The sequence below is a fragment of the Capra hircus genome, assembly GCF_001704415.2.
Source record: "Capra hircus breed San Clemente chromosome X unlocalized genomic scaffold, ASM170441v1, whole genome shotgun sequence".
NCBI classification, from domain to species: Eukaryota; Metazoa; Chordata; class Mammalia; order Artiodactyla; family Bovidae; genus Capra; species Capra hircus.
The window spans coordinates 21,135,797-21,158,576 of NW_017189516.1; the positions used below are offsets into that span (position 1 = coordinate 21,135,797).

The 22,780-nt window shown below is 39.4% G+C and overlaps 1 protein-coding gene and 1 non-coding gene across 2 annotated transcripts in view; one reads left to right on the top strand and one right to left on the bottom strand.

Annotated features, from left to right (window-relative positions):
• VSIG4 (V-set and immunoglobulin domain containing 4) overlaps positions 1-18,579 on the top strand; it is a 45,145-nt gene extending 26,566 nt beyond the window's left edge. The window contains exons 3-7 of the mRNA XM_005700851.3: positions 2,025-2,087; positions 2,747-2,824; positions 14,468-14,572; positions 17,302-17,323; positions 17,663-18,579. Of these exons, the coding sequence (XP_005700908.1) occupies positions 2,025-2,087; positions 2,747-2,824; positions 14,468-14,572; positions 17,302-17,323; positions 17,663-17,900 (506 nt within the window). The 3' untranslated portion in view covers positions 17,901-18,579. The remainder of the gene's footprint in view (positions 1-2,024; positions 2,088-2,746; positions 2,825-14,467; positions 14,573-17,301; positions 17,324-17,662) is intronic.
• A 2,504-nt stretch (positions 18,580-21,083) lies between these two features.
• Positions 21,084-21,190, bottom strand: MIR223 (microRNA 223). The gene has a single exon (NR_129658.1). It is a non-coding gene; the product is annotated as a microRNA 223 (primary transcript).
• Between the last annotated feature and the right edge of the window lie 1,590 nt (positions 21,191-22,780).

Here is a 22,780-nt window from a genome sequence, read left to right on the forward strand (position 1 = left end):
AAGCCTCCTGATGGGAGGAACTGGTGGTGGGAAAAACTGGGTCTTGCTCTGGTGGGCAGAGCCTTGCTCAGTAAAGTTTTAATCCAATTATCTGCTGATGAGTGTGGTTGCACTCCTTTCCTAGTAGTTTTTTGTCCAGAGGTGACCCAGCCCTCGGGTCTACAGGCTCAGTAGTCTGGCTAATGGCAACCCAGGAGGATTTATACCAAGGGGGACTTTCCCAGACTGATGTTGCAAGTGCCCCCATCCCTGTGGTGATCCCCTGCAGACCCGCACCTCCACAGGAGACTCTCCAACACTAGCAAGTAGTTTTGATTCAGTCTCCTGTGGGGTCACTACTCCCTTCCTCTGAGGCTTAGTGCACACAAGCTTTTGTTTGTGCCCTCTAAGACTGGAGTCTCTGTTTCTCCCAGTCCTGTGGAAGTCTTATGATCAAATACTGCTGACCTTCAAGGTCAGATTCCCTGCATTTTCCCAGTCTGTTTGTTGGGTCCCCAGGCTTGGGAGCCCGACATGGGGTTCAGAATCTTAACAACAGTGGGAAAACTTATCTGGTATAATTTCTCTCCAGATTGTGGTTCACCCACCCGATGGTAAGATATTTGATTTTATTGAGATTGTACCCCTCCTCCCATTTTGCTATGGCTTCTTTGTCTTTGGATGTGGGGTGTCTTTTTTTGATAGGTTCCAGCATCTTCCTGTTGATGATTGTTCAACAGCTAGCTTCGATTTTGGTTCTCTTGCAGAAGGAGATGGTGCTCTACTCTGCCATCTTTAACCAGAAGCTCCATACTTTCTAGTTTCTTTGTATGTCTTATATTTTGTTGAAAATTTGACTTTTTAAATAATATAATATGACAAATTTAGAATTATGAGTCTCTGTCTCTCTCCAGGGCTTGCTTTTGTTGCTGCTTTCTGTACTAATTGCTATTTGTTTGTTCAATAACTGTCTGAGCCAATTCTATGTAGTCTCTTACATTCTTTGTCATGGATTGCCACTGAAGTCTCTGATCAATTTAGTGGTCAACTATTGACTGGACAGATATTTCTTTAAATACTTGGAATCAATAAAACTCCAATGGTTCTGTTGCCTGTTTAACTGTTGTCAATGCTTACCCAGGAAGTTTATAACTGTGCTGTAGCCTTCATTTCATGCTAATGCAGAGTCTCAAGACTAGTCAGAGATAAGCACACATAACATTCTCATGTCTTTCCTGAGCATGCACACAATCCTATGCATGTCTTGGCTTTCCAGATTTCATGAATGTGTCAGAGATTTTCAAAGTCTCTGAATATTTAATTACTTTGTTGTTGTTTTTTTTTTTTTTTCTTTTAAGCTTCTTTGCAAGTCTCTTGCTTATCTCAATTGTTGTCTAATGCTCCAGGCATCTGTCTGACAAATACATCCCTTCCCTGGCAAGAGTTTTAGCACTGGATAATCAATGAAGACAAGCCTTTTGAATCAGGTCTTTCAGGGAACTTCCACCGAAGTCAAATAATGACAATTTGGGGGGGAATTAAATCTGTTCTCTTCAGTCTAGCACTTTGATCAAGGCTTATTTTCAAGGCTACTACTGGCCTGGGACAGGGTAATAGAGCTGGGGTAAATTAAAATGCAACAATACTTGCTGTGCTTAACAAGATTGGAGTGTTTTTCTTCCATAAATGCTACCTGGGTTGATTCAAATCTTTGGCTATTTTTCCAAAATCTTAAAGAAAAAAAAGTTATGAAAAATTTTTGTCAGTCATTTCACTGCTTTTGTAAAGAAGTAAGTGTTTGGAGGTTATTACTCTATTATCTTTACTAACTCACCACAACCACCTTCTTTGTAATACTTCTAAGACCCTCTCAAGACAATAAGTAGCTAAATATCAACTGGACGTTAGTTAAAACAAAATATGTTCCCCATCCAGATTAATTAAGTATCTAACTGGCTATTATTTATTTCCCATTTTTTCCTAAAACATTCAACTGTTCACTCAGGGGTGCCAGGGCCCTTGAGTGGACTCCCTTTTCCTTGCAGATTCCTCAAAGCCACTTGAGACCAAGACTAAGTCACTTCCAACCATGCAAACCCCCTTGGAAGGTGAGTTTTACTGGGATTTTGTGGGAATAGGGAAGGTCTGAAATGGTGTCATGGAAGCCAAGGGAGGAGACTCAATGCCATTAGACAGGTAATAAGAGGTCACTGAGTTCTTCAGAAGGAACATAGTAATAAAGACATGGAAATAAAAAGGCCTAAGAGTCATGAAGAAGTGAATCATATCATATATATATATATATATATTATCTGTAAAAATGTCTGAGGCAAAAAGAAGGAGAGAATTTGAATAACCCTATAGGAAAAGTAGAAAAAGAAAACTGACTTCTGCTCTGCTCCTAGTCTGAATTGCTATGGGACTTCAGGTATATTTTCGCTCCTCTATGGGCCTTCTTCTCCACCAACAGTAAAAAAAAAAAAAAAAAAAAAAAATTAACAAAAAATAGCTGTCACATTATTGTATTGAATTGGCCAAAAAGTTCAATCAAGTTTTTCTGTAAGATACTATGGAAAAACTCAAATGAACTTTTTGGCTAACCCAATAATAGTGGTCAATGACATGGCCAAGAATTCTGGAAATCTTAGCACAGATACCCATAGAAGAACTGCAATCTTGAAAGTTCCATCTTGAAAGTTTCACCCTCCATCTTGAAAGTTCCTATCTGGAATAGAGGCTTTTGACGCTAATAATCCTGTTCTTATAGCAACATCCACAGTGAATACATCCTGGGGCAGAATAACTGAAGTGGATGGTGATATTGGAAAGACAAGTGCTGGACCAGGTAAGGGAAATGTTAACACTTCTGTTCTTCCTTTTTGGCTCTTAACTTTGCAACAAAAACTTCCCACTTCACACACTATTCTATGTCATTCTACTCTGTAAACCGTTACCTCCTATGTACCAGGCTATGATCAAAGGTCCTAGAGAGAGATAAGATGGATAGAATGGAGAAAGGAGAGGGAAAGATACAGATATGGTAATGTTCAAAGTCAGAATGGGTTTAAGGATAGTGATATATGTGTTCTTAGTTCTTTTTTTTTTTTAATTTTTATTTTTACTTTATTTTACTTTAAAATACTGTATTGGTTTTGCCATACATTGACATGAATCCACCACAGGTGTACATGCGATCTGAAACATGAAACCCCTCCCACCTCCCTCCCCACAACGTCCCTCTGGGTCATCCCCATGCACCAGCCCCAAGCATGCTGTATCCTGCATTGGACATAGACTGGTGATTCGATTCTTACGTGATAGTATACATGTTTCAATGCCATTCTCCCAAATCATCCCACCCTCTCCCTCTCCCTCTGAGTCCAAAAGCCCACTATACACATCTGTGTCCTTTTTGCTGTCTTGCATACAGGGTCATCATTGCCATCTTTCTAAATTCCATATATATGTGTTAGTATTCTGTATTGATGTTTTTCTTTCTGGCTTACTTCACTCTGTATAAACGGCTCTAGTTTCATCCATCTCATCAGAACTGATTCAAATGTATTCTTTTTAACGGCTAATACTCCATTGTGTATATGTACCACAGCTTTCTTATCCATTCATCTGCTGATGGACATCTAGGTTGTTTCCATGTCCTGGCTATTATAAACAGTGCTGCGATGAACATTGGGGTACATGTGTCTCTTTCAATTCTGGTTTCCTCGGTGTGTATGCCCAGCAGTGGGATTGCTGGGTCATATGGCAGTTCTATTTGCAATTTTTTAAGGAATCTCCACACTGTTTTCCATAGTGGTTGTACTAGTTTGCATTCCCACCAACAGTGTAGGAGGGTTCCCTTTTCTCCACACCCGCTCCAGCATTTATTGCTTGCAGATTTTTGGATCGCAGACATTCTGACTGGTGTGAAGTGGTACCTCATTGTGGTTTTGATTTGCATTTCTCTAATAATGAGTGATGTTGAGCATCTTTTAATGGGTTTGTTAGCCATCCATATGTCTTCTTTGGAGAAATGTCTGTTTAGTTCTTTGGCCCATTTTTTGATTGGGTCGTTTATTTTTCTGGAATTGAGTTGCATAAAGTTGCTTGTATATTTTTGAGATTAGTTGTTTGTCAGTTGTTTCATTTGCTATTATTTTCTCCCATTCAGAAGGCTGTCTTTTCACCTTGCTTATAGTTTCCTTTGTTGTGCAGAAGCTTTGAATTTTAATTAGATCCCATTTGTTTATTTTTGCTTTTATTTCCAGAATTCTGGGAGGTGGATCATAGAGGATCCTGCTGTGATTTATGTCTGAGAGTGTTTTGCCTATGTTCTCCTCTAGGAGTTTTATAGTTTCTGGTCTTACATTTAGATCGTTAATCCATTTTGAGTTTATTTTCATGTGCAGTGTTAGAAAGTGATCTAGTTTCATTCTTTTACAAGTGGTTGACCAGTTTTCCCAGCACCACTTGTTAAAGAGATTGTCTTTACTCCATTGCATGTTCTTGCCTCCTTTGTCAAAGATAAGGTGTCCATAGGTGTGTGGATTTATCTCTGGGCTTTCTATTTTGTTCCATTGATCTATATGTTTGTCTTTGTGCCAGTACCATACTGTCTTGATGACTGTGGCTTTGTAGTAGAGCCTGAAGTCAGGCAAGTTGATTCCTCCAGTTCCATTCTTCTTTCTCAAGATTGCTTTGGCTATTCGAGGTTTTTTGTATTTCCATACAAATCTTGAAATTATTTGTTCTAGTCCTGTGAAAAATATCGCCGGTAGCTTGATAGGGATTGCATTGAATTTGTAAATTGCTTTGGGTAGTATACTCATTTTCACTATATTGATTCTTCCCATCCATGAACAAGGTATAGTTCTCCATCTATTAGTGTCCTCCTTGATTACTTTCATCAGTGTTTTATAATTTTCTATATAGAGGTCTTTAGTTTCTTTAGGTAGATATATTCCTAAGTATTTATTCTTTTGATTGCAATGGTGAATGGAATTGTTTCCTTAATTTCTTTTTCTACTTTCTCATTATTAGTGTATAGGAATGCAAGGGATTTATGTGTGTTGATTTTATATCCTGCGACTTTACTATATTCATTGATTAGCTCTAGTAATTTTCTGGTGGAGTCTTTAGGGTTTTCTATGTAGAGGATCATGTCATCTGCAAACAGTGAGAGTTTTACTTCTTTTCCAATTTGGATTCCTTTTCTTTCTTTTTCTGCTCTGATTGCTGTGGCCAAAACTTCCAGAACTATGTTGAATAGTAGCGGTGAAATTGGGCACCCTTGTCTTGTTCCTGACTTTAGGGGAAATGCTTTCAATTTTTCACCATTGAGGATAATGTTTGCTGTGGGTTTGTCAATATATAGCTTTTATTATGTTGAGGTATGTTCCTTCTATTCCTGCTTTCTCAAGAGTTTTTGTCATAAATGGATGTTGAATTTTGTCAAAGTCCTTCTCTGCATCTATTGAGATAATCATATGGCTTTTATTTTTCAATTTGTTAATGTGGTGAATTACACTGATTGATTTGTAGATATTGAAGAATCCTTGCATCCCTGGGATAAAGCCCACTTGGTCATGGTGTATGATTTTTTAATGTGTTGTTGGATTCTGATTGCTAGAATTTATTGAGGATTTTTGCATCTATGTTCATCAGTGATATTGGCCTGTAGTTTTCTTTTTTTGTAGGCATCTTTGTCAGGTGTTGGTATTAGGGTGATGGTGGCCTCATAGAATGAGTTTGGAAGTTTACCTTCCTCTGCAATTTTCTGGAAGAATTTGAGGAGGATAGGTGTTAGCTCTTCTCGAAATTTTTGGTAGAATTCAGCTGTGAAGCCGTCTGGACCTGGGCTTTTGTTTGCTGGAAGATTTGTGATTACAGTTTCAATTTCGTGCTTGTGATGGGTCTGTTAAGATTTTCTATTTCTTCCTGGTTCAGTTTTGGAATATTGTACTTTTCTAAGAATTTGTCCATTTCTTCCACGTTGTCCATTTTATTGGCATATAATTGCTGATAGTAGTCTCTCATGATCCTTTGTATTTCTGTGTTGTCTGTTGTGATCTCTCCAGTTGTATTTCTAATGTTATTGATTTGATTTTTTTCTCTTTGTTTCTTGATGAGTCTGGCTAATGGTTTGTCAATTTTATTTATCCTTGCAAAGAACCAGCTTTTGGCTTGTTGATTTTTGCTATGGTCTCTTTTGTTTCTTTTGCATTTATTTCTGCCCTAATTTTTAAGATTCCTTTCCTTCTACTAACTCTGGGGTTCTCCAATTCTTCCTTTTCTAGCTGCTTTAGTTGTAGAGTTAGGTTATTTATTTGACTTTTTTCTTGTTTCTTGAGGTATGCCTGTATTGCTATGAACTTTCCTCTTAGCACTGCTTTTACAGTGTCCCACAGGTTTTGGGTTGTTGTGTTTTCATTTTCATTAGTTTCTATGCATATTTTGATTTCTTTTTTGATATCTTCTGTGATTTGTTGGTTATTCAGAAGTGTGTTGTTCAGCCTCCATATGTTGGAATTTTTAATAGTTTTTCTTCTGTAATTGAGATCTAATCTTAATGCATTATGGTCAGAAAAGATGGTTGGAATGATTTCAATTTTTTTAAATTTATCAAGGTTAGATTTATGGCCCAGGATGTGATCTATCCTGGAGAATGTTCCATGAGCATTTGAGAAAAAGGTGAAATTCATTGTTGTGGGGTGAAATGTCATATAGATATCAATTAGGTCTAACTGGTCTAATGTATCATTTAAAGTTTGCGTTTCTTTGTTAATTTTCTGTTTAGTTGATCTGTCCATAGGTGTGAGTGGGGTATTAAAGTCTCCTGCTATTATTGTGTTGTTGTTAATTTCCCCTTTCATACTTGTTAGCATTTGTCTTACATATTGCGGTGCTCCTATGTTGGGTGCATATATATTTATAATTGTTATATCTTCTTCTTGGATTGATCCTTTGATCATTATGTAGTGGCCTTCTTTATCTCTTTTCACAGCCTTTATTTTAAAAGTCTATTTTAATCGGATATAAGTATTGCCACTCCTGCTTTCTTTTGGTCTCTATTTGCGTGGAATATCTTTTTCCAGCCCTTCACTTTCAGTTGTATGCGTCCCTTGTTTTGAGGTGGGTCTCTTGTAAGCAGCATATAGAGGGGTCTTGTTTTTGTATCCATTCAGCCAGTCTTTGTCTTTTGGTTGGGGCATTCAACCCATTTACTTTTTAAGGTAATTATTGATAAGTATGATCCCGTTACCATTTAATTTATTGTTTTGGGTTCGGGTTTATACACCCTTTTTGTGTTTCCTGCCTAGAGAATATCTTTTAGAATTTGTTGGAGAGCTGGTTTGGTGGTACTGAATTCTCTCAGCTTTTGCTTGTCTGTAAAGCTTTTGATTTCTCCTTTGTATTTGAATGAGATCCTTGCTGGGTACAGTAATCTGGGCTGTAGGTTATTTTCTTTCGTCACTTTAAATATGTCTTGCCATTTCCTCCTGGCCTGAAGAGTTTCTATTGAAAGATCAGCTGTTATTCTTATGGGAATCCCCTTGTGGTTATTTGTTGTTTTTCCCTTGCTGGCTTTTAATATTTGTTCTTTGTGTTTGATCTTTGTTAATTTGATTAATATGTGGTCTTGGGGTGTTTTCGCCTTGGGTTTTTCCTATTTGGAACTCTGTGTTTCTTGAACTTGGGTGATTATTTCCTTCCCCATTTTAGGGAAGTTTTCAACTATTATCTGCTCAAGGATTTTCTCATGGTCTTTCTTTTTGTCTTCTTCTTCTGGGACTCCTATAAATCGAATGTTGGAGTATTTCATATTGTCCTGGATGTCTCTGAGATTGGTCCTCATTTCTGTTCATTCGTTTTTCTTTCTTCCTCTCTGATTCATTTATTTTACCATTCTATACTTCTATTTTCACTAATCCTATCTTTGCCTCCATTATTCTACTCTTTGTTGCCTCCAGAGTGTTTCTGGATCTCATTTATGCATTATTCATTATGTATTGACTCTTTTTATTTCTTCTAGGTTCCTGTTAAACCTTTCTTGCATCTTCTCAATCCTTGTCTCTAGGCTATGTATCTGTGATTCATTTGATTTCAAGATTTTGGATCATTTCCAGTATCAATATTCGGATTCTTTCTCAGGTAGATTCCCTATGTCTTCCTCTTTTGTTTGGTTTGGTTACTTTCATCAGTGTTTTATAATTTTCTATATAGAGGTCTTTAGTTTCTTTAGGTAGATATATTCCTAAGTATTTATTCTTTTGATTGCAATGGTGAATGGAATTGTTTCCTTAATTTCTTTTTCTACTTTCTCATTATTAGTGTATAGGAATGCAAGGGATTTATGTGTGTTGATTTTATATCCTGCGACTTTACTATATTCATTGATTAGCTCTAGTAATTTTCTGGTGGAGTCTTTAGGGTTTTCTATGTAGAGGATCATGTCATCTGCAAACAGTGAGAGTTTTACTTCTTTTCCAATTTGGATTCCTTTTCTTTCTTTTTCTGCCTCTGATTGCTGTGGGCCAAAACTTCCAGAACTATGTTGAATAGTAGCGGTGAAATTGGGCACCCTTGTCTTGTTCCTGACTTTAGGGGAAATGCTTTCAATTTTTCACCATTGAGGATAATGTTTGCTGTGGGTTTGTCATATATAGCTTTTATTATGTTGAGGTATGTTCCTTCTATTCCTGCTTTCTCAAGAGTTTTTTGTCATAAATGGATGTTGAATTTTGTCAAAGTCCTTCTCTGCATCTATTGAGATAATCATATGGCTTTTATTTTTTCAATTTGTTAATGTGGTGAATTACACTGATTGATTTGTAGATATTGAAGAATCCTTGCATCCCTGGGATAAAGCCCACTTGGTCATGGTGTATGATCTTTTTAATGTGTTGTTGATTCTGATTGCCTAGAATTTTATTGAGGATTTTTGCATCTATGTTCATCAGTGATATTGGCCTGTAGTTTTCTTTTTTTGTAGCATCTTTGTCAGGTGTTGGTATTAGGGTGATGGTGGCCTCATAGAATGAGTTTGGAAGTTTACCTTCCTCTGCAATTTTCTGGAAGAATTTGAGGAGGATAGGTGTTAGCTCTTTCTCGAAATTTTTGGTAGAATTCAGCTGTGAAGCCGTCTGGACCTGGGCTTTTGTTTGCTGGAAGATTTGTGATTACAGTTTCAATTTCCGTGCTTGTGATGGGTCTGTTAAGATTTTCTATTTCTTCCTGTTCAGTTTTGGAATATTGTACTTTTTCTAAGAATTTGTCCATTTCTTCCACGTTGTCCATTTTATTGGCATATAATTGCTGATAGTAGTCTCTCATGATCCTTTGTATTTCTGTGTTGTCTGTTGTGATATCTCTCCAGTTGTATTTCTAATGTTATTGATTTGATTTTTTTCTCTTTGTTTCTTGATGAGTCTGGCTAATGGTTTGTCAATTTTATTTATCCTTGCAAAGAACAGCTTTTGGCTTGTTGATTTTTGCTATGGTCTCTTTTGTTTCTTTTGCATTTATTTCTGCCCTAATTTTTAAATTCCTTCCTCTACTAACTCTGGGTTCTCCAATTCTTCCTTTTCTAGCTGCTTTAGTTGTAGAGTTAGGTTATTTATTTGACTTTTTTCTTGTTTCTTGAGGTATGCCTGTATTGCTATGAACTTTCCTCTTAGCACTGCTTTACAAGTGTCCCACAGGTTTTGGGTTGTTGTGTTTTCATTTTCATTAGTTTCTATGCATATTTGATTTCTTTTTTGATATCTTCTGTGATTTGTTGGTTATTCAAGAAGTGTGTTGTTCAGCCTCCATATGTTGGAATTTTTAATAGTTTTTCTTCTGTAATTGAGATCTAATCTTAATGCATTATGGTCAGAAAAGATGGTTGGAATGATTTCAATTTTTTTAAATTATCAAGGTTAGATTTATGGCCCAGGATGTGATCTATCCTGGAGAATGTTCCATGAGCATTTGAGAAAAAGGTGAAATTCATTGTGTGGGGTGAAATGTCATATAGATATCAATTAGGTCTAACTGGTCTAATGTATCATTTAAAGTTTGCGTTTCTTATGTTAATTTTCGTTTAGTTGATCTGTCCATAGGTGTGAGTGGGGTATTAAAGTCTCCTGCTATTATTGTGTTGTTGTTAATTCCCCTTTCATACTTGTTAGCATTTGTCTTACATATTGCGGTGCTCCTATGTTGGGTGCATATATATTTATAATTGTTATATCTTCTTCTTGGATTGATCCTTTGATCATTATGTAGTGGCCTTCTTTATTCTCTTTTCACAGCCTTTATTTTAAAGTCTATTTTATCGGATATAAGTATTGCCACTCCTGCTTTCTTTTGGTCTCTATTTGCGTGGAATATCTTTTTCCAGCCCTTCACTTTCAGTCTGTATGCGTCCCTTGTTTTGAGGTGGGTCTCTTGTAAGCAGCATATAGAGGGGTCTTGTTTTTGTATCCATTCAGCCAGTCTTTGTCTTTTGGTTGGGGCATTCAACCCATTTACTTTTAAGGTAATTATTGATAAGTATGATCCGTTACCATTTAATTTATTGTTTGGTTCGGGTTTATACACCTTTTTGTGTTTCCTGCCTAGAGAATATCTTTAGAATTTGTTGAGAGCTGGTTTGGTGGTACTGAATTCTCTCAGCTTTTGCTTGTCTGTAAAGCTTTTGATTTCTCCTTTGTATTTGAATGAGATCCTTGCTGGGTACAGTAATCTGGGCTGTAGGTTATTTTCTTTCGTCACTTTAAATATGTCTTGCCATTTCCTCCTGGCCTGAAGAGTTTCTATTGAAAGATCAGCTGTTATTCTTATGGGAATCCCTTGTGTGTTATTTTGTTTTTCCCTTGCTGCTTTTAATATTTGTTCTTTGTGTTTGATCTTTGTTAATTTGATTAATATGTGTCTTGGGGTGTTTCGCCTTGGGTTTTTCCTATTTGGAACTCTGTGTTTCTTGGACTTGGGTGATTATTTCCTTCCCCATTTTAGGGAAGTTTCAACTATTATCTGCTCAAGGATTTTCTCATGGTCTTTCTTTTTGTCTTCTTCTTCTGGGACTCCTATAATCCGAATGTTGGAGTATTTCATATTGTCCTGGATGTCTCTGAGATTGTCCTCATTTCTTTTCATTCGTTTTTCTTTCTTCCTCTCTGATTCATTTATTTCTACCATTCTATCTTCTATTTCACTAATCCTATCTTTTGCCTCCATTATTCTACTCTTTGTTGCCTCCAGAGTGTTTCTGATCTCATTTATTGCATTATTCATTATGTATTGACTCTTTTTTATTTCTTCTAGGTTCCTGTTAAACCTTTCTTGCATCTTCTCAATCCTTGTCTCTAGGCTATGTATCTGTGATTCCATTTTGATTTCAAGATTTTGGATCATTTCCAGTATCAATATTCGGAATTCTTTCTCAGGTAGATTCCCTATGTCTTCCTCTTTTGTTTGGTTTGGTGGGCATTTCTCCTGTTCCTTAACCTGCTGGGTGTTCCTCTGTCTCTTCATCTTGGTTATATTGCTGCGTTTGGGGTAGTCTTTTAATATTCTGGTAATTTGTGGAGTTCTCTTTATTATGGAGCTTCCTCACTGTGGGTGGGGTTGTATCAGTGGCTTGTCAAGGTTTGTTGGTTAGGGAGGCTTGTGTTGGAGTTCTGGTAGGTGGAGCTGGGTTTCTTCTCTCTTGAGTACAGTCGAGTGACCAGTAATGGTTATGAGACGTCAAAGGTTTTGGAGTAGCTTTGAGCTGCCTATATATTGAAGCTCAGGGATGTGTTCCTGTGTTGCTGGAGAATTTGCGTGGTATGTCTTGCTCTGGAACTTGTTGGCTCTTGGGTGGAGCTTGGTTTCAGTGTAGGTATGGAGGCGTTTGATGAGCTCCTATTGCTTAATGTTCCCTGAATTCAGGAGTTCTCTGATGTTCTCAGGCTTTGGACTTAAGCCTCCTGCTTCTGGTTTTCAGTTTTATTTTTACAGTAGCCTCTAGATTTCTCCATCTATACAGCACAGATGATAAAACATCTAGGTTAAAGATGAAAAGTTTCTCCACATTGAGGGACTCCCAGAGAGGTTCACTGTTTTCGAAGACAATGGTCTGCTTTTCTGGTTGCCTGATGTCCTCTGCCAGCACTCAGAAGTTGTTTTGTGGAGTTTGCTCAGCATTGAAATGTTCTTTTGAGGAATTTGTGAGGGAGAAAGTGGTCTTCCCATCCTATTACTCCACCATCTTAGGACCGCCCTCCGTGTTCTTAGTTCTCTGTTGGCATAATGATATACTTCCTAAATGTTCTGTGTAAGAATTGGAGTGGGGCTATGACTTCAGCCAGCTCTCCCAGGGAGACAGGCATTGGACCAGGTAAGGGTAGTGGCAAGGCTTCATTACTTGAGTTATTCTTCAGAGGTCACCAAGCAGCTTGTAGCTGATTTCTGATTCCTTCAAAGTTTCAAGGATCCCTAAGTCAAAGTCTCAGAGATGCAAACCCCAAAGATAAGTTCTTTGGGTTTTCACCTGGACCTAATAGCTAGTATGCAGTGGTTTGACTACATTGATTATTAAAACAATGAAATACTTCTATTTTATTTCATTTTATTTCATCAATAATACCAGTTGATGCTAGATGTTTCCCTTAACCACTGTTTCCCATTATCACCTTGGCTGCCTTGGCCCATCCCTCAGAACTCTCTAGACCACCCCCATGGTCCTGCAACAAAAATATTGATGCCTGGAGACCTCTAAGACTCCAGGTCTACAGTAGGTATCTGCTTTGATTAATAGGTACATAAAAGTTTGATGACTATCACTCCTGGTCTTATCCTCTGGTTGTGTGTCATTGATGGTGGAATTCTTAATGCCTCTGTACTTCTGCCCTCCTGGTTGCAGAGTTTCTTGTTTGTCTCAGGTCACAGCTTAAACTTGTTTTGTGTTCCATTTTTGTGTTGTCACTTTTGGCTTGAAGACTTCCATAGTCCCATGTCTCTCCTATGGCAATATCCATAGAAGAATGGGGACAAGAAGATACTTCTTAAGACAGTTGATTTGAGAAGATGAGAAAATAACTTTTGGAGGAGTGGATACTCAAAGATTTGGAGTTTATGCCCTACATCCTCTATTAATTATTTTACAACTTGACTCTCTCCAATGAGGAACCTTCCCTTGATCTGTATCATTTTAAACCTTGGGTTCTCTCAACTCCAATCAGAGCTCTAAGGACCACAAATACAAGCTTTCTAAGGTATAATATTTTGGGATCTAGAGAAAACAAAGTGAGTTGCAGCAGTAAATCCTAAGAACACTGAGATTTCTTTCCCTCTCCATCCATATCCCCTGACCTCATTCCCTAGATTCAGAATATTATAGCTACAAGTGCATTAGACATCATCCAATCTTTTCATTGAACTTATGGGGAAACTAAGGTATTAGTCAGAAATCTGATTAAAGTCACTGTATTTATTCTTCTATGACTTCTATGTATTTAGCCTTCTAGGACTGCTGAAAAAGTGCCCCATACTTAGCATCTTAAAATAACACAAATGTATTATCCTATACTTCTGGACATCAGAAGTATGACACACTGGGCTAAAATTAAGGTATAATTGGGCTATGTTATTTTTGGAGACTGTGGATAATCAGTTTCTTTGTCTTCCTTTCAGTTCCTAGAGGTTACCTTCTTTCTTTGGCTTCTGGTTACCTTCCACCATTTTCAAAACTAGCAATGTAGCATCTTCAAATATCTCACTATCATTCCCTCTTCTGTTTCCTTCTTCCACTTTTGGGAGACCCTTGAGATTCCATTGAGCCCACCCAGATATTTCAAGATAATCTCCCCACTTCAAAGTCAATGAATTAACAACCTTAAATATATCTGCAATCTTAATTCTTCCCTACAGTGTAAACTAACATACTGGGGATATGAATATGAACATCTTTGGAGGTCCTTTATTCTGCCTACCACAGTCATGCAGCAAATCAATAACAGATTCAGGACCAGAAACCTAGTCCAGGGGTTTCCTTCATGATTTAGATAGGTAACCCAGGAGACTCAGTCGAAATATGTTTTGAGGATTAAGAAACCTGAATGCTTGGACAGAGTGTTTGAATAAAAGAATCATTATGACTAGAAGTAATTGATCATAATCTCAATACAGTAGTATTTCTGTGAAGCTAGGAAACACTTTCTCCTAAGAAAATGTGAAAAACCTCTTGTCTTGGCCCCATGGAAAGCATGGAGTACTGGTTCAAATGCCCAGGCCAATCAGCCATCAATGAGTGAATCTGAAATAACTTGCATATACATTGTGTCTCTAGCTTCTCTCAAGTCTTTCTCATGGATCCAGGGTTTTGTTTGTCTCTCTGGCTAGCTAAATAAGTTAGGAGAAGATGGAAAAGAAAGAACTGTGAGCTAGTCTGGACTGATCCTTGGAGTCTCTGTTTCTGGACTGTTTTCAACCAGATACCACTTGGTCTTGTTTTGCCTCCTAGGTAAAGGCCTGTCTATCTTCGCCATAATTCTCATCATCTCCTTGTGCTGTATAGTGTTTATCACCATGACTTATATCATGGTCTGCCAGAAGACATCCCAGCAGGGTGAGTGATGAATATGAATGGGTGGCTTTTGCTTATTTTTTCATTCAGCAATACAGTTGAACATAAACTCTGTATCAAGCACTATGTTAGGCACTTCAAAGAGTCCCCAGCCTATCCTGAAAGTGAGGATAGGGAATTCATGGAGACAGACATGCAATAAAAGTACAACATATGAAATTTAATTCAAAAATTTTTTTACTCAACCTGGCACAGCATCTATATAATGGATTTTTAATGAGGATGCAAGTTAAGGAGAAGTAACAATTACTTGCCTCAAGTTATTTACAGTTTAATTAATGGAATCAAGGTAGAGTCATGGAGTTTATCAATAACAATACATAGCTATAAAGGTTATGAACTCAAAGCTTGAAGAAGACAATCAGTGCTAAAGGGATCCAAAGGATAGGAGAATCAGTTAGGGGTAGAATAATTATCAAGGGCTTTCAGGTGGAGGCAGGACTTAGACCATACATTGGGGGATGAAAGCCATTGAAAAGGGACAATATTCTACAAATACAAGAAATTACATGAATAAAGGGGTGAAATTGTAAAAGATAAATGTGAGAGGAGTCATCAATAGACAACATTCATGTAGCCAAGCAATAGGGAAATACTAAGGAAAAGATAAGTTCATTCCTGATTCTAGAAAATCTTGAATGACAGGTTAAGGAATTTGGAATTTCTTCTCTAAGTCTTGCATTAAAAATCACTTAAAAAATTTAAGCCAGGCAGTGACATGATTACAGTGTAGTTGTCAGAGTCATTTAACATCTGTTTGCCAACAGAGGAAAAGGAGACTCTTAATGTTTACTTCTAAGTAAGCCTAACTACACCTCAATTCCTTTTGCACTAGTCATTACTAGCATTTATGTGTCTCTTCCTTTGAAGTAGCTCCTACTCCCTAATAGTCTGATTTCTACCACAGGTCTCTCCAACCCAAAAAGAGGAGGAAGCCTTGAGTTTCTCCTTGTCCTGGGTTTGAAGTAAAAACTCTTGTCTTGGCCAATTACCATGGCTATGATCCATGAGGCTAAACTTGGAAGTGGAGATACCTTAAGTTGCCACAAATCCTAGGAGTACTAAAACTAAAACATTCATCATAGTCTCAATAAGACTGAGTACAAACTGTAACCATATTAGAATATTTCTCTTTGAAAAACAGTCCAGTGTTCTCCATGACTCAGAGGACAGAGGTCAAAATGTAGCATACCATTGAAGGCCCTCTATAATGTGGCCCTGGCCTATCTTGTCAACCCCCACCATTCTCTTAGACCTAATTTCATTCCCAGTCACTGGAGTCAAACAGGCAAATATGTGACACACCTCATGTCTTTATACTTTTTCCTCCCTGGAATGCCTTTCCAGAATTCCTGCATTCTATCTCTCTATAAGGGAGACAGCCTCAGGGCATCTTCTCAATTTAACATGTAGCTTCTGAGTACCTACTATGTACCATGCACTAGGCATATAAAAATGAAAAATATCCTACAGTATGAAAGCTGCAGGGCCAATCAGGAAGGTAAGACATGGAAATGTAAGGCTTTATCACAAAACAAAAACCTGCAGCATTCTGTTTTTGCTTTGTTGTGGTTTAATGTTTACATTCCCAGTTGCATCTCTGAAAGATTACAAGCACCTAGAGGGCAGTACTAAGAGACATCCATCTTTGTACCAGGCTATAGAGCTTCCCTGGTGGCTCAGAAGTTAAAGTGTCTGCCTGCAATTCAGGAGACCCAGGTTCGATCCCTGGGTCGAGAAGATCCCCTGGAGAAGGAAATGGCAACCCACTTCAGGATTCTTGCCTGGAGAATCTCATGGACAGAGAAGCCTGGTAGGCTAGAGTCCATGGGGTTGCAAAGAGTCGGACACGACTGAGCAACTTCACTTACTTACTTATAGAACTTCTAAGCCTATGTAGAATGGAGAAGGCAATGGCATCCCACTCCAGTACTCTCACCTGGAAAATCCCATGGATGGAGGAGCCTGGCAGTCTGCAGTCCATGGGGTCGCGAAGAGTCGGTCAAGACTGAACGACTTCACTTTCACTTTTCACGTATTGGAGAAGGAAATGGCAACCCACTCCAGTGTTCTTGCCTGGAGAATCCTAGGGACGGGGGAGCCTGGTGGGCTGCCGTCTATGGGGTCGTACAGAGTTGGACACAACTGAAGCGACTTAGCAGCAGTAGCAGTAGCAGAATGTAGATATTTCTCCTCCACAGACACTAGGGGGCAATGGTGACTTATTCCAAGATCTTTCCTGGATGCAAGATGGGGAGAAATGCACTTGAGAATGACTCAAGCTAGTCTCGGGCATCAGACTGGTAATTCAGACCCTTTTGTCTGGGCTCTGAATGGCTGCCAAGTTTTTCATAAGGACTCCCTGAAGGATAGTTGGCAAGACTCCTGGGTGGAGAGTGGATCCAGTTCCAGTGTCCCTCCCCTCATCACACCAAGCTCTAGCCCAATGTCCAGAGTCAGATTGTGCCAAAGATGACAGATCAATGTGCTTCCTCTTCCTTTCCCGGATAAATCTGCATCTGTTGAAAAACAGGTAAATCTGTATTTCAAACCACCTTCCTAACAGCTCCTAATGATTGGAAGGCTGAGACATATTGAGATCCCCCTTTCTGTCTCCTCTTCCCTTTTCTTTTCACAAGAACTTGCGTTTGGCCCTTACCCATTCCCTATGGAGACTTCTGACCTGATTCTTCTTCTTCTTTTTTTTCTAGATCATGTCTATGAAGTGGCCAGGTAAGATAGCTTCTCATCATCTATCTTCTGACCTGTTCCTTGTCCTCAAGTTTGTTGATTATTGGCATAGAGGCAAGTGGGTTTGGTACAGGCCCAATATTAAGCCCAGAGGCCTTCAAGGTCAGGGCACAACTTTCTTCCTTCTCAGAAGCACCTCCTATGGTACTGTCCTAACCCAGTGAATACACAAAATAATCCAAGTCCACTAGCCCTCTGTTCCAAGAATCCTTGGGTGGCAGGTGCTTGATGGTCAGTTGTCAATAATTGGGGCAGAAAAGTGGGAAACCAAGGTACCAGATTCAAGTTTCTTCTCATGGGTGGTGGGCTCTTGAACCACAGGTTTCATGCCAGGGAGGCCAGTGACTCTGGTGAAACAATGAGGGTGGCCCTCTTCACAAGTGGCTGCTCCAATGAAGAGCCAGATTCCCAGACTCTGGGCAATGACTACTCTGATGAGCCTTGCCTGGGCCAGGAGTACCAGATCATCACCCAGATCAACAGTGACTATGCTCGTCTGCTGTATACAGATACCCTGGACTATGAGCTTCTAGCGACCAAGGGCAAGAATGTCTGCTAAAAATGTCTTACTGGGCCATTCTACATGGCCCCTTTCCCTGCTGTTTCTTCCTGGTTAGTCCAACATGTCTTCCTTGCCAACAATGGGGTTGCTAAGAGTAACTGGTTTTGCCTAAGAAGTTTCCATATGTACCTCAAGCAAGCCTGCTGCTGGGTCATGCCCTAGACCCTTCTAGTATTCCTGCCTACAGCTTCCATTGCTTTTCTCCAAACATCAGAAGAACGTGCCCATAGCACTAGGACTTGGTCACTATGCTTCCAGATGCCATTCAACTTTGGCCTCTTACCACTGAACGGCCAGAGGGAGGCTCAGCTCCACCAGCTCAGAGGATGAGTTGGGTTCAGGTCACTTCCCTTTCTCTAGTGCCAGATAGCTTTGAATCAAGATTATCATGAAACAGAGCAGGGTTCAGATCTGCTCCTGTACTAAGAGCCTAGTGCTCTGATATTCTTTTGATGCTCAATAAATATCTAAGCATAATAACAACACTGGTAATTCTGGTCCTCTCTCAAGTATCTACCAAGAGTGATTAAAGTGAGACTAGTTGAGATGGTTGAGGTCCTGGGAGTATGCATAGAACATTTTCTTTTCTGGTTTTTCTTCCCTCACACCCGTGCTATCTTTACTTCATTTCAGCAGTGAGCTCACTGAAACACAATAAATCTTTGGTAAAAGAGTACTCAACTGCCTTCTGCTGCTGCTGCTGCTGCTGCTGCTGTTAAGTCGCTTCCGTTGTGTCCAACTCTTTGCGACCCCATAGACGGCAGCCCACCAGGCTCCCCCATCCCTGGGATTCTCCAGGCAAGAACACTGGAGTGAGTTGCCATTTCCTTCACCAATGCATGAAAGTGAAAAGTGAAAGGGAAGTCGCTCACTCATGTCTGACTCTTCGCGACCCCATGAACTGCAGCCTGCCAGGCTCCTCCATCCATGGGATTTTCCAGGCAAGAGTACTGGAGTGGGGTGCTATTGCCTTCTCCCAACTGCCTTCTATTCTCCTCTTAATTATCCTGCCAGCTCCACCTGGGTGACTCTTCCCAGGTTAACTGGAAACCATTAAAAAAAAGAGTCTTTCTTTTGTCTTAGGGACTGTGGGTGCACAGATAAAGAGCTCTCCTTCTTTCCAAACTATGGATGCATCACCCTCAGGGATTTTTACTTCCTAGATTTCTGAAATCTTTGGAAAAGTTATACTTTTCATCGGTCATCTTTATCTCCTGACCCCTTCTTATAATGTGGTGTGACGATCACAGCATGGAAGTCTTTCTTCTCAAGCAGGAATAAATACTAGGTCCTGGGGATGGAAGTGCCTGAGCATGTGTATGTGTGTGTGTGTGTGTTTGTTTATCTTTCTGAATATGTGCACACACAATGTACTTTTTAAATCATTCTCCTCAGTGAAGACCTGTTCTGGGCAAGTTCAACTTTTCCTCAGGTAATTCATGTCAAATCGACTTCTTAACCCTCTATGGAAGCTGACATGTACCACTTTTGATTACAATGCAACCCAAGGTCATTTCAGATTTAACTAACAGCTGCCCCCCATACACAGATTACAAAAGTCAAAATTATACACAAAAGTGAACAAGGAGCCCTTTGTTTTACATGAATGAAAGTAATGAATCAAGGAGCACTTCCATCCCCCAGGCCTGTATGCCTTTTGTTGTTGCTACATAAATTGTTCCAGAGTAGAAAAAATTGAAAGCAAACATCTAAATTATTTTAATGATCCCAGTTAACATGGATGCCAGTTTGATTAAATGTCACACAAAAGATAAAATTACAGACCTAGGATCATGTATATATATTACAGCAGGAAACGTCCCGAGATCGTCTCTGTCCAAAACCTGATAAATTTTTACATATAAAATAAGTCAGTAAGAAAGCCCTAGGTATAGACCTAGTCCAAATATACAGTATAGACTAAATAAAGATGATGTGATAACATTGGATCTGTCTTAGGCAAGTAACTGGTTGGGAAAAAGACAAGATCTCCAGAAGAGAGGAAAAATATAAAGCTCCTCTAAGGTAGTTTCTCAAATTTTGTTCCATGAAATACAAGACCCAGGAAATGGCCCACAGAAAAAAAAATCCATAATCAGATAGGCATGGGGAATGTTTCACTCCATGGCTCTCTCTTAGAGACTTCCAAAGCAATATTTCAATATTAAAGTCTCTGAAAAATCCTGCAATAAAGTATCTATATAACCTTTTGCTACCAAGTGATTACAAAACTTACTTTCTCTCTGGGTCTACTTTACTGCCCTGATCCTCTGACTTTTGACCCTATTTCTCAGGGATAAAACCCTCCATGTTCGCAGTAACCTCACACACCCTATAGCATTGTAGTTACCAAAATTTAATTGCTTTTTCACAAAGTTCCTGGGTAGCATTTGACCCAAAGCCCCAAAGCTAAGGGACTAGTGGAAAGTATTTCAATCAATAAGCATTTTTAAAGTATTTTGTGTAACTAGAGTACTGTGCTGAGGTTGGGGTAGGGATGGAATGGGGAGAGAGCAATCAAGGAAAGAGTACTGTTCTCTAGGAGTTCACAACCTAGTGGGGAATTAAAAAATACCTCCCTTAGAAGTTCACTAACAATTCAAAAGGTATCATTGGGCAGTAAGAAATAAATGGGTACATACAAGCACCCAGGCAAGGAGTGTGTTGAAGAACGAAGCAGGAAAGAATATAAGTTAACTTTCAAAAGTCTTTGGAGATGCTGGACTTTGGCTGGGCCAGGAAGTATGGGAAAGAACTGGATGAGACAAGAGAAATAAAGAAGGTATTCCCAAGAGGAGAAAGAACATAAGGAAAAGGAGGGAGATAAGTAGGGTCAAAGTGTTTAGAAGTCAAGATTAAGTGTCAAGAAATTGGGTGTCTAAGTCCTCATGTCCTTGCTAGGTGACTCTGGGAAGGGAGTGTGAAGGAAGAAAGTATGAATCAAAGAACATTTACATACCTTGAAAGTGCCCAAATGCCTTTTCAAGACTACTGTGTCCCCCTAGGGCTCCCACTGTGTGTAGCAGAGCTGCTTCATCTTTCCCCCACACCTTCACGTATAATGGTTTATTTCCCTCAAAGTCACCGAAAATAACTTCTGAGAACTTAGTTGGTATTTGCTGAGTGTTCTCTTATCCAACTGTCTCTCTTCTGTTGTATCTCAAGTGTCCCAGCCTGGAGCTGCTAGGCATATGCCGCACTTGGGGTATTTGACAAACTGACACTACTACATGGAGTGTCCAACTCAGCTTGTCAAATACACAGAGCATGGCACTGCAGAAGGCTGGTCCAGGGGCTTCAGTAGGGAGGCGAGATCTTCCTGGAAGATGTGACCTTGGAGGGAAAGAGAGAGAAAGGAGTCACACCCTGAGCACCAGGGAAACTGCAGAGGCTGTAGGGACTAGGTGAATCACCAGAATAAGGAAGTGAGCAAAATAGGCAATAAGGCTTTTAACCAGTAGAAGGATCTTTATGGTATATGTGGTAGGCCCAGTTGATAATGCAGGTGAAGTCCCAGTGCCCAGTTGAGGGTTTCTCAGGCCTGAGTCCTATAGCTATGGCATTTCTAGGGGTCCTTAGCTACAGTGAGGTTCTCTGTGCAGGAAAGGACTAGGTCCCAGAGTTAAAGTCCATGTCTCACCTTCCTATGGTTCTCACAGTCTTCTCAGTGTTCTCACATTTCGCACAGTGTTCTATGCTATGTGTGCTATGTGTGCTACTCAGTGTGTTATGTTCTCACAGTGTTACGGCTATGAACAAAGGCTTTTAGGATAAGTGTGAGCATGAATTCTGGCTCTTCCATTAAGTAGTTGAGAAATCTTGGATAAATCATTCCATTTCTCTGAACTCTAGTTTTCCACATCCACAAAATGGGTTTAAGTAATGTTGGCAGTGGACTTGGCAGTCAGGTACTGGGATCATTCAATGCAGTCATATGAAAAATAAAGAAGCTACCAGGAGCATGATCATGCATGCTTGGAACTTCTGAGAGAATTTGTTAGCAATGCCCAAATCCTGTTGCTAAAAGTTCCGGGTGGTCTGTGTCAAATTCTTCCCCTCCCCAGGTGTGATAGTTGATCTATGAGAAAGTAACTGGTTTATATTAAATACTGGCATAAAAATTGCAAACATTCCAAGGAATATAAAAATGCCCCATGAGGCGAGAAGGTCTTATCACAGATAAGAAAAGGCAGAGGGACTTCTCTGTCAATGAAACAGCAGAGTGTATTTTTGTAAATAAATAAATAAATAAACTTTAACTCTTTCAGTTGAATATATGTTGGTAAGGGGGTGATGTGTGTGCATGCGTGCTATGTTGCTTCAGTTGAGTCTGAGTCTTTGCAACCCTGTGGACTGTAACCCACCAGGCTCCTCTGTCCATGGGATTCTCCAGGCAAGAATAGTGGAGCGGGTTGCCATACCCTCCTCCAGGGGATCATGCCACCCCATGGATCGAACCCACATTTCATGTCTCCTGCATTGGCAGGCAGGTTCTTTACCACTAGTATGACCAAGAAGCCTCAAAGGGGTGACATGTTCCTCCAATTTGATATCTGAAGGTAACTTCAAACTTAAAGCTCTAAACAGTATTTTCCACCTTCTACCTCTCTACCTATCCAATCATTTCCCTCTCTACCTACCCAATCCATTCCAAGCGACCCAGAAGTGTGGCTTTTTCAGCCAAAGCAACAATCATGATCACCAGATATGCCATAGTGGAAAGAATCAGACAAACTTTGATTCTAATGCTGCTGTGGGCACCGATTAGCCAACCATGGCTTTGGGAAAGTTTTCCCTTAGGTTTCAGTTGTCCTTTGATCTTCAGTTGCCTCCCCTGGAAATGGTAATAAGAAAACTTACCTGGAAAAAATTGTTGT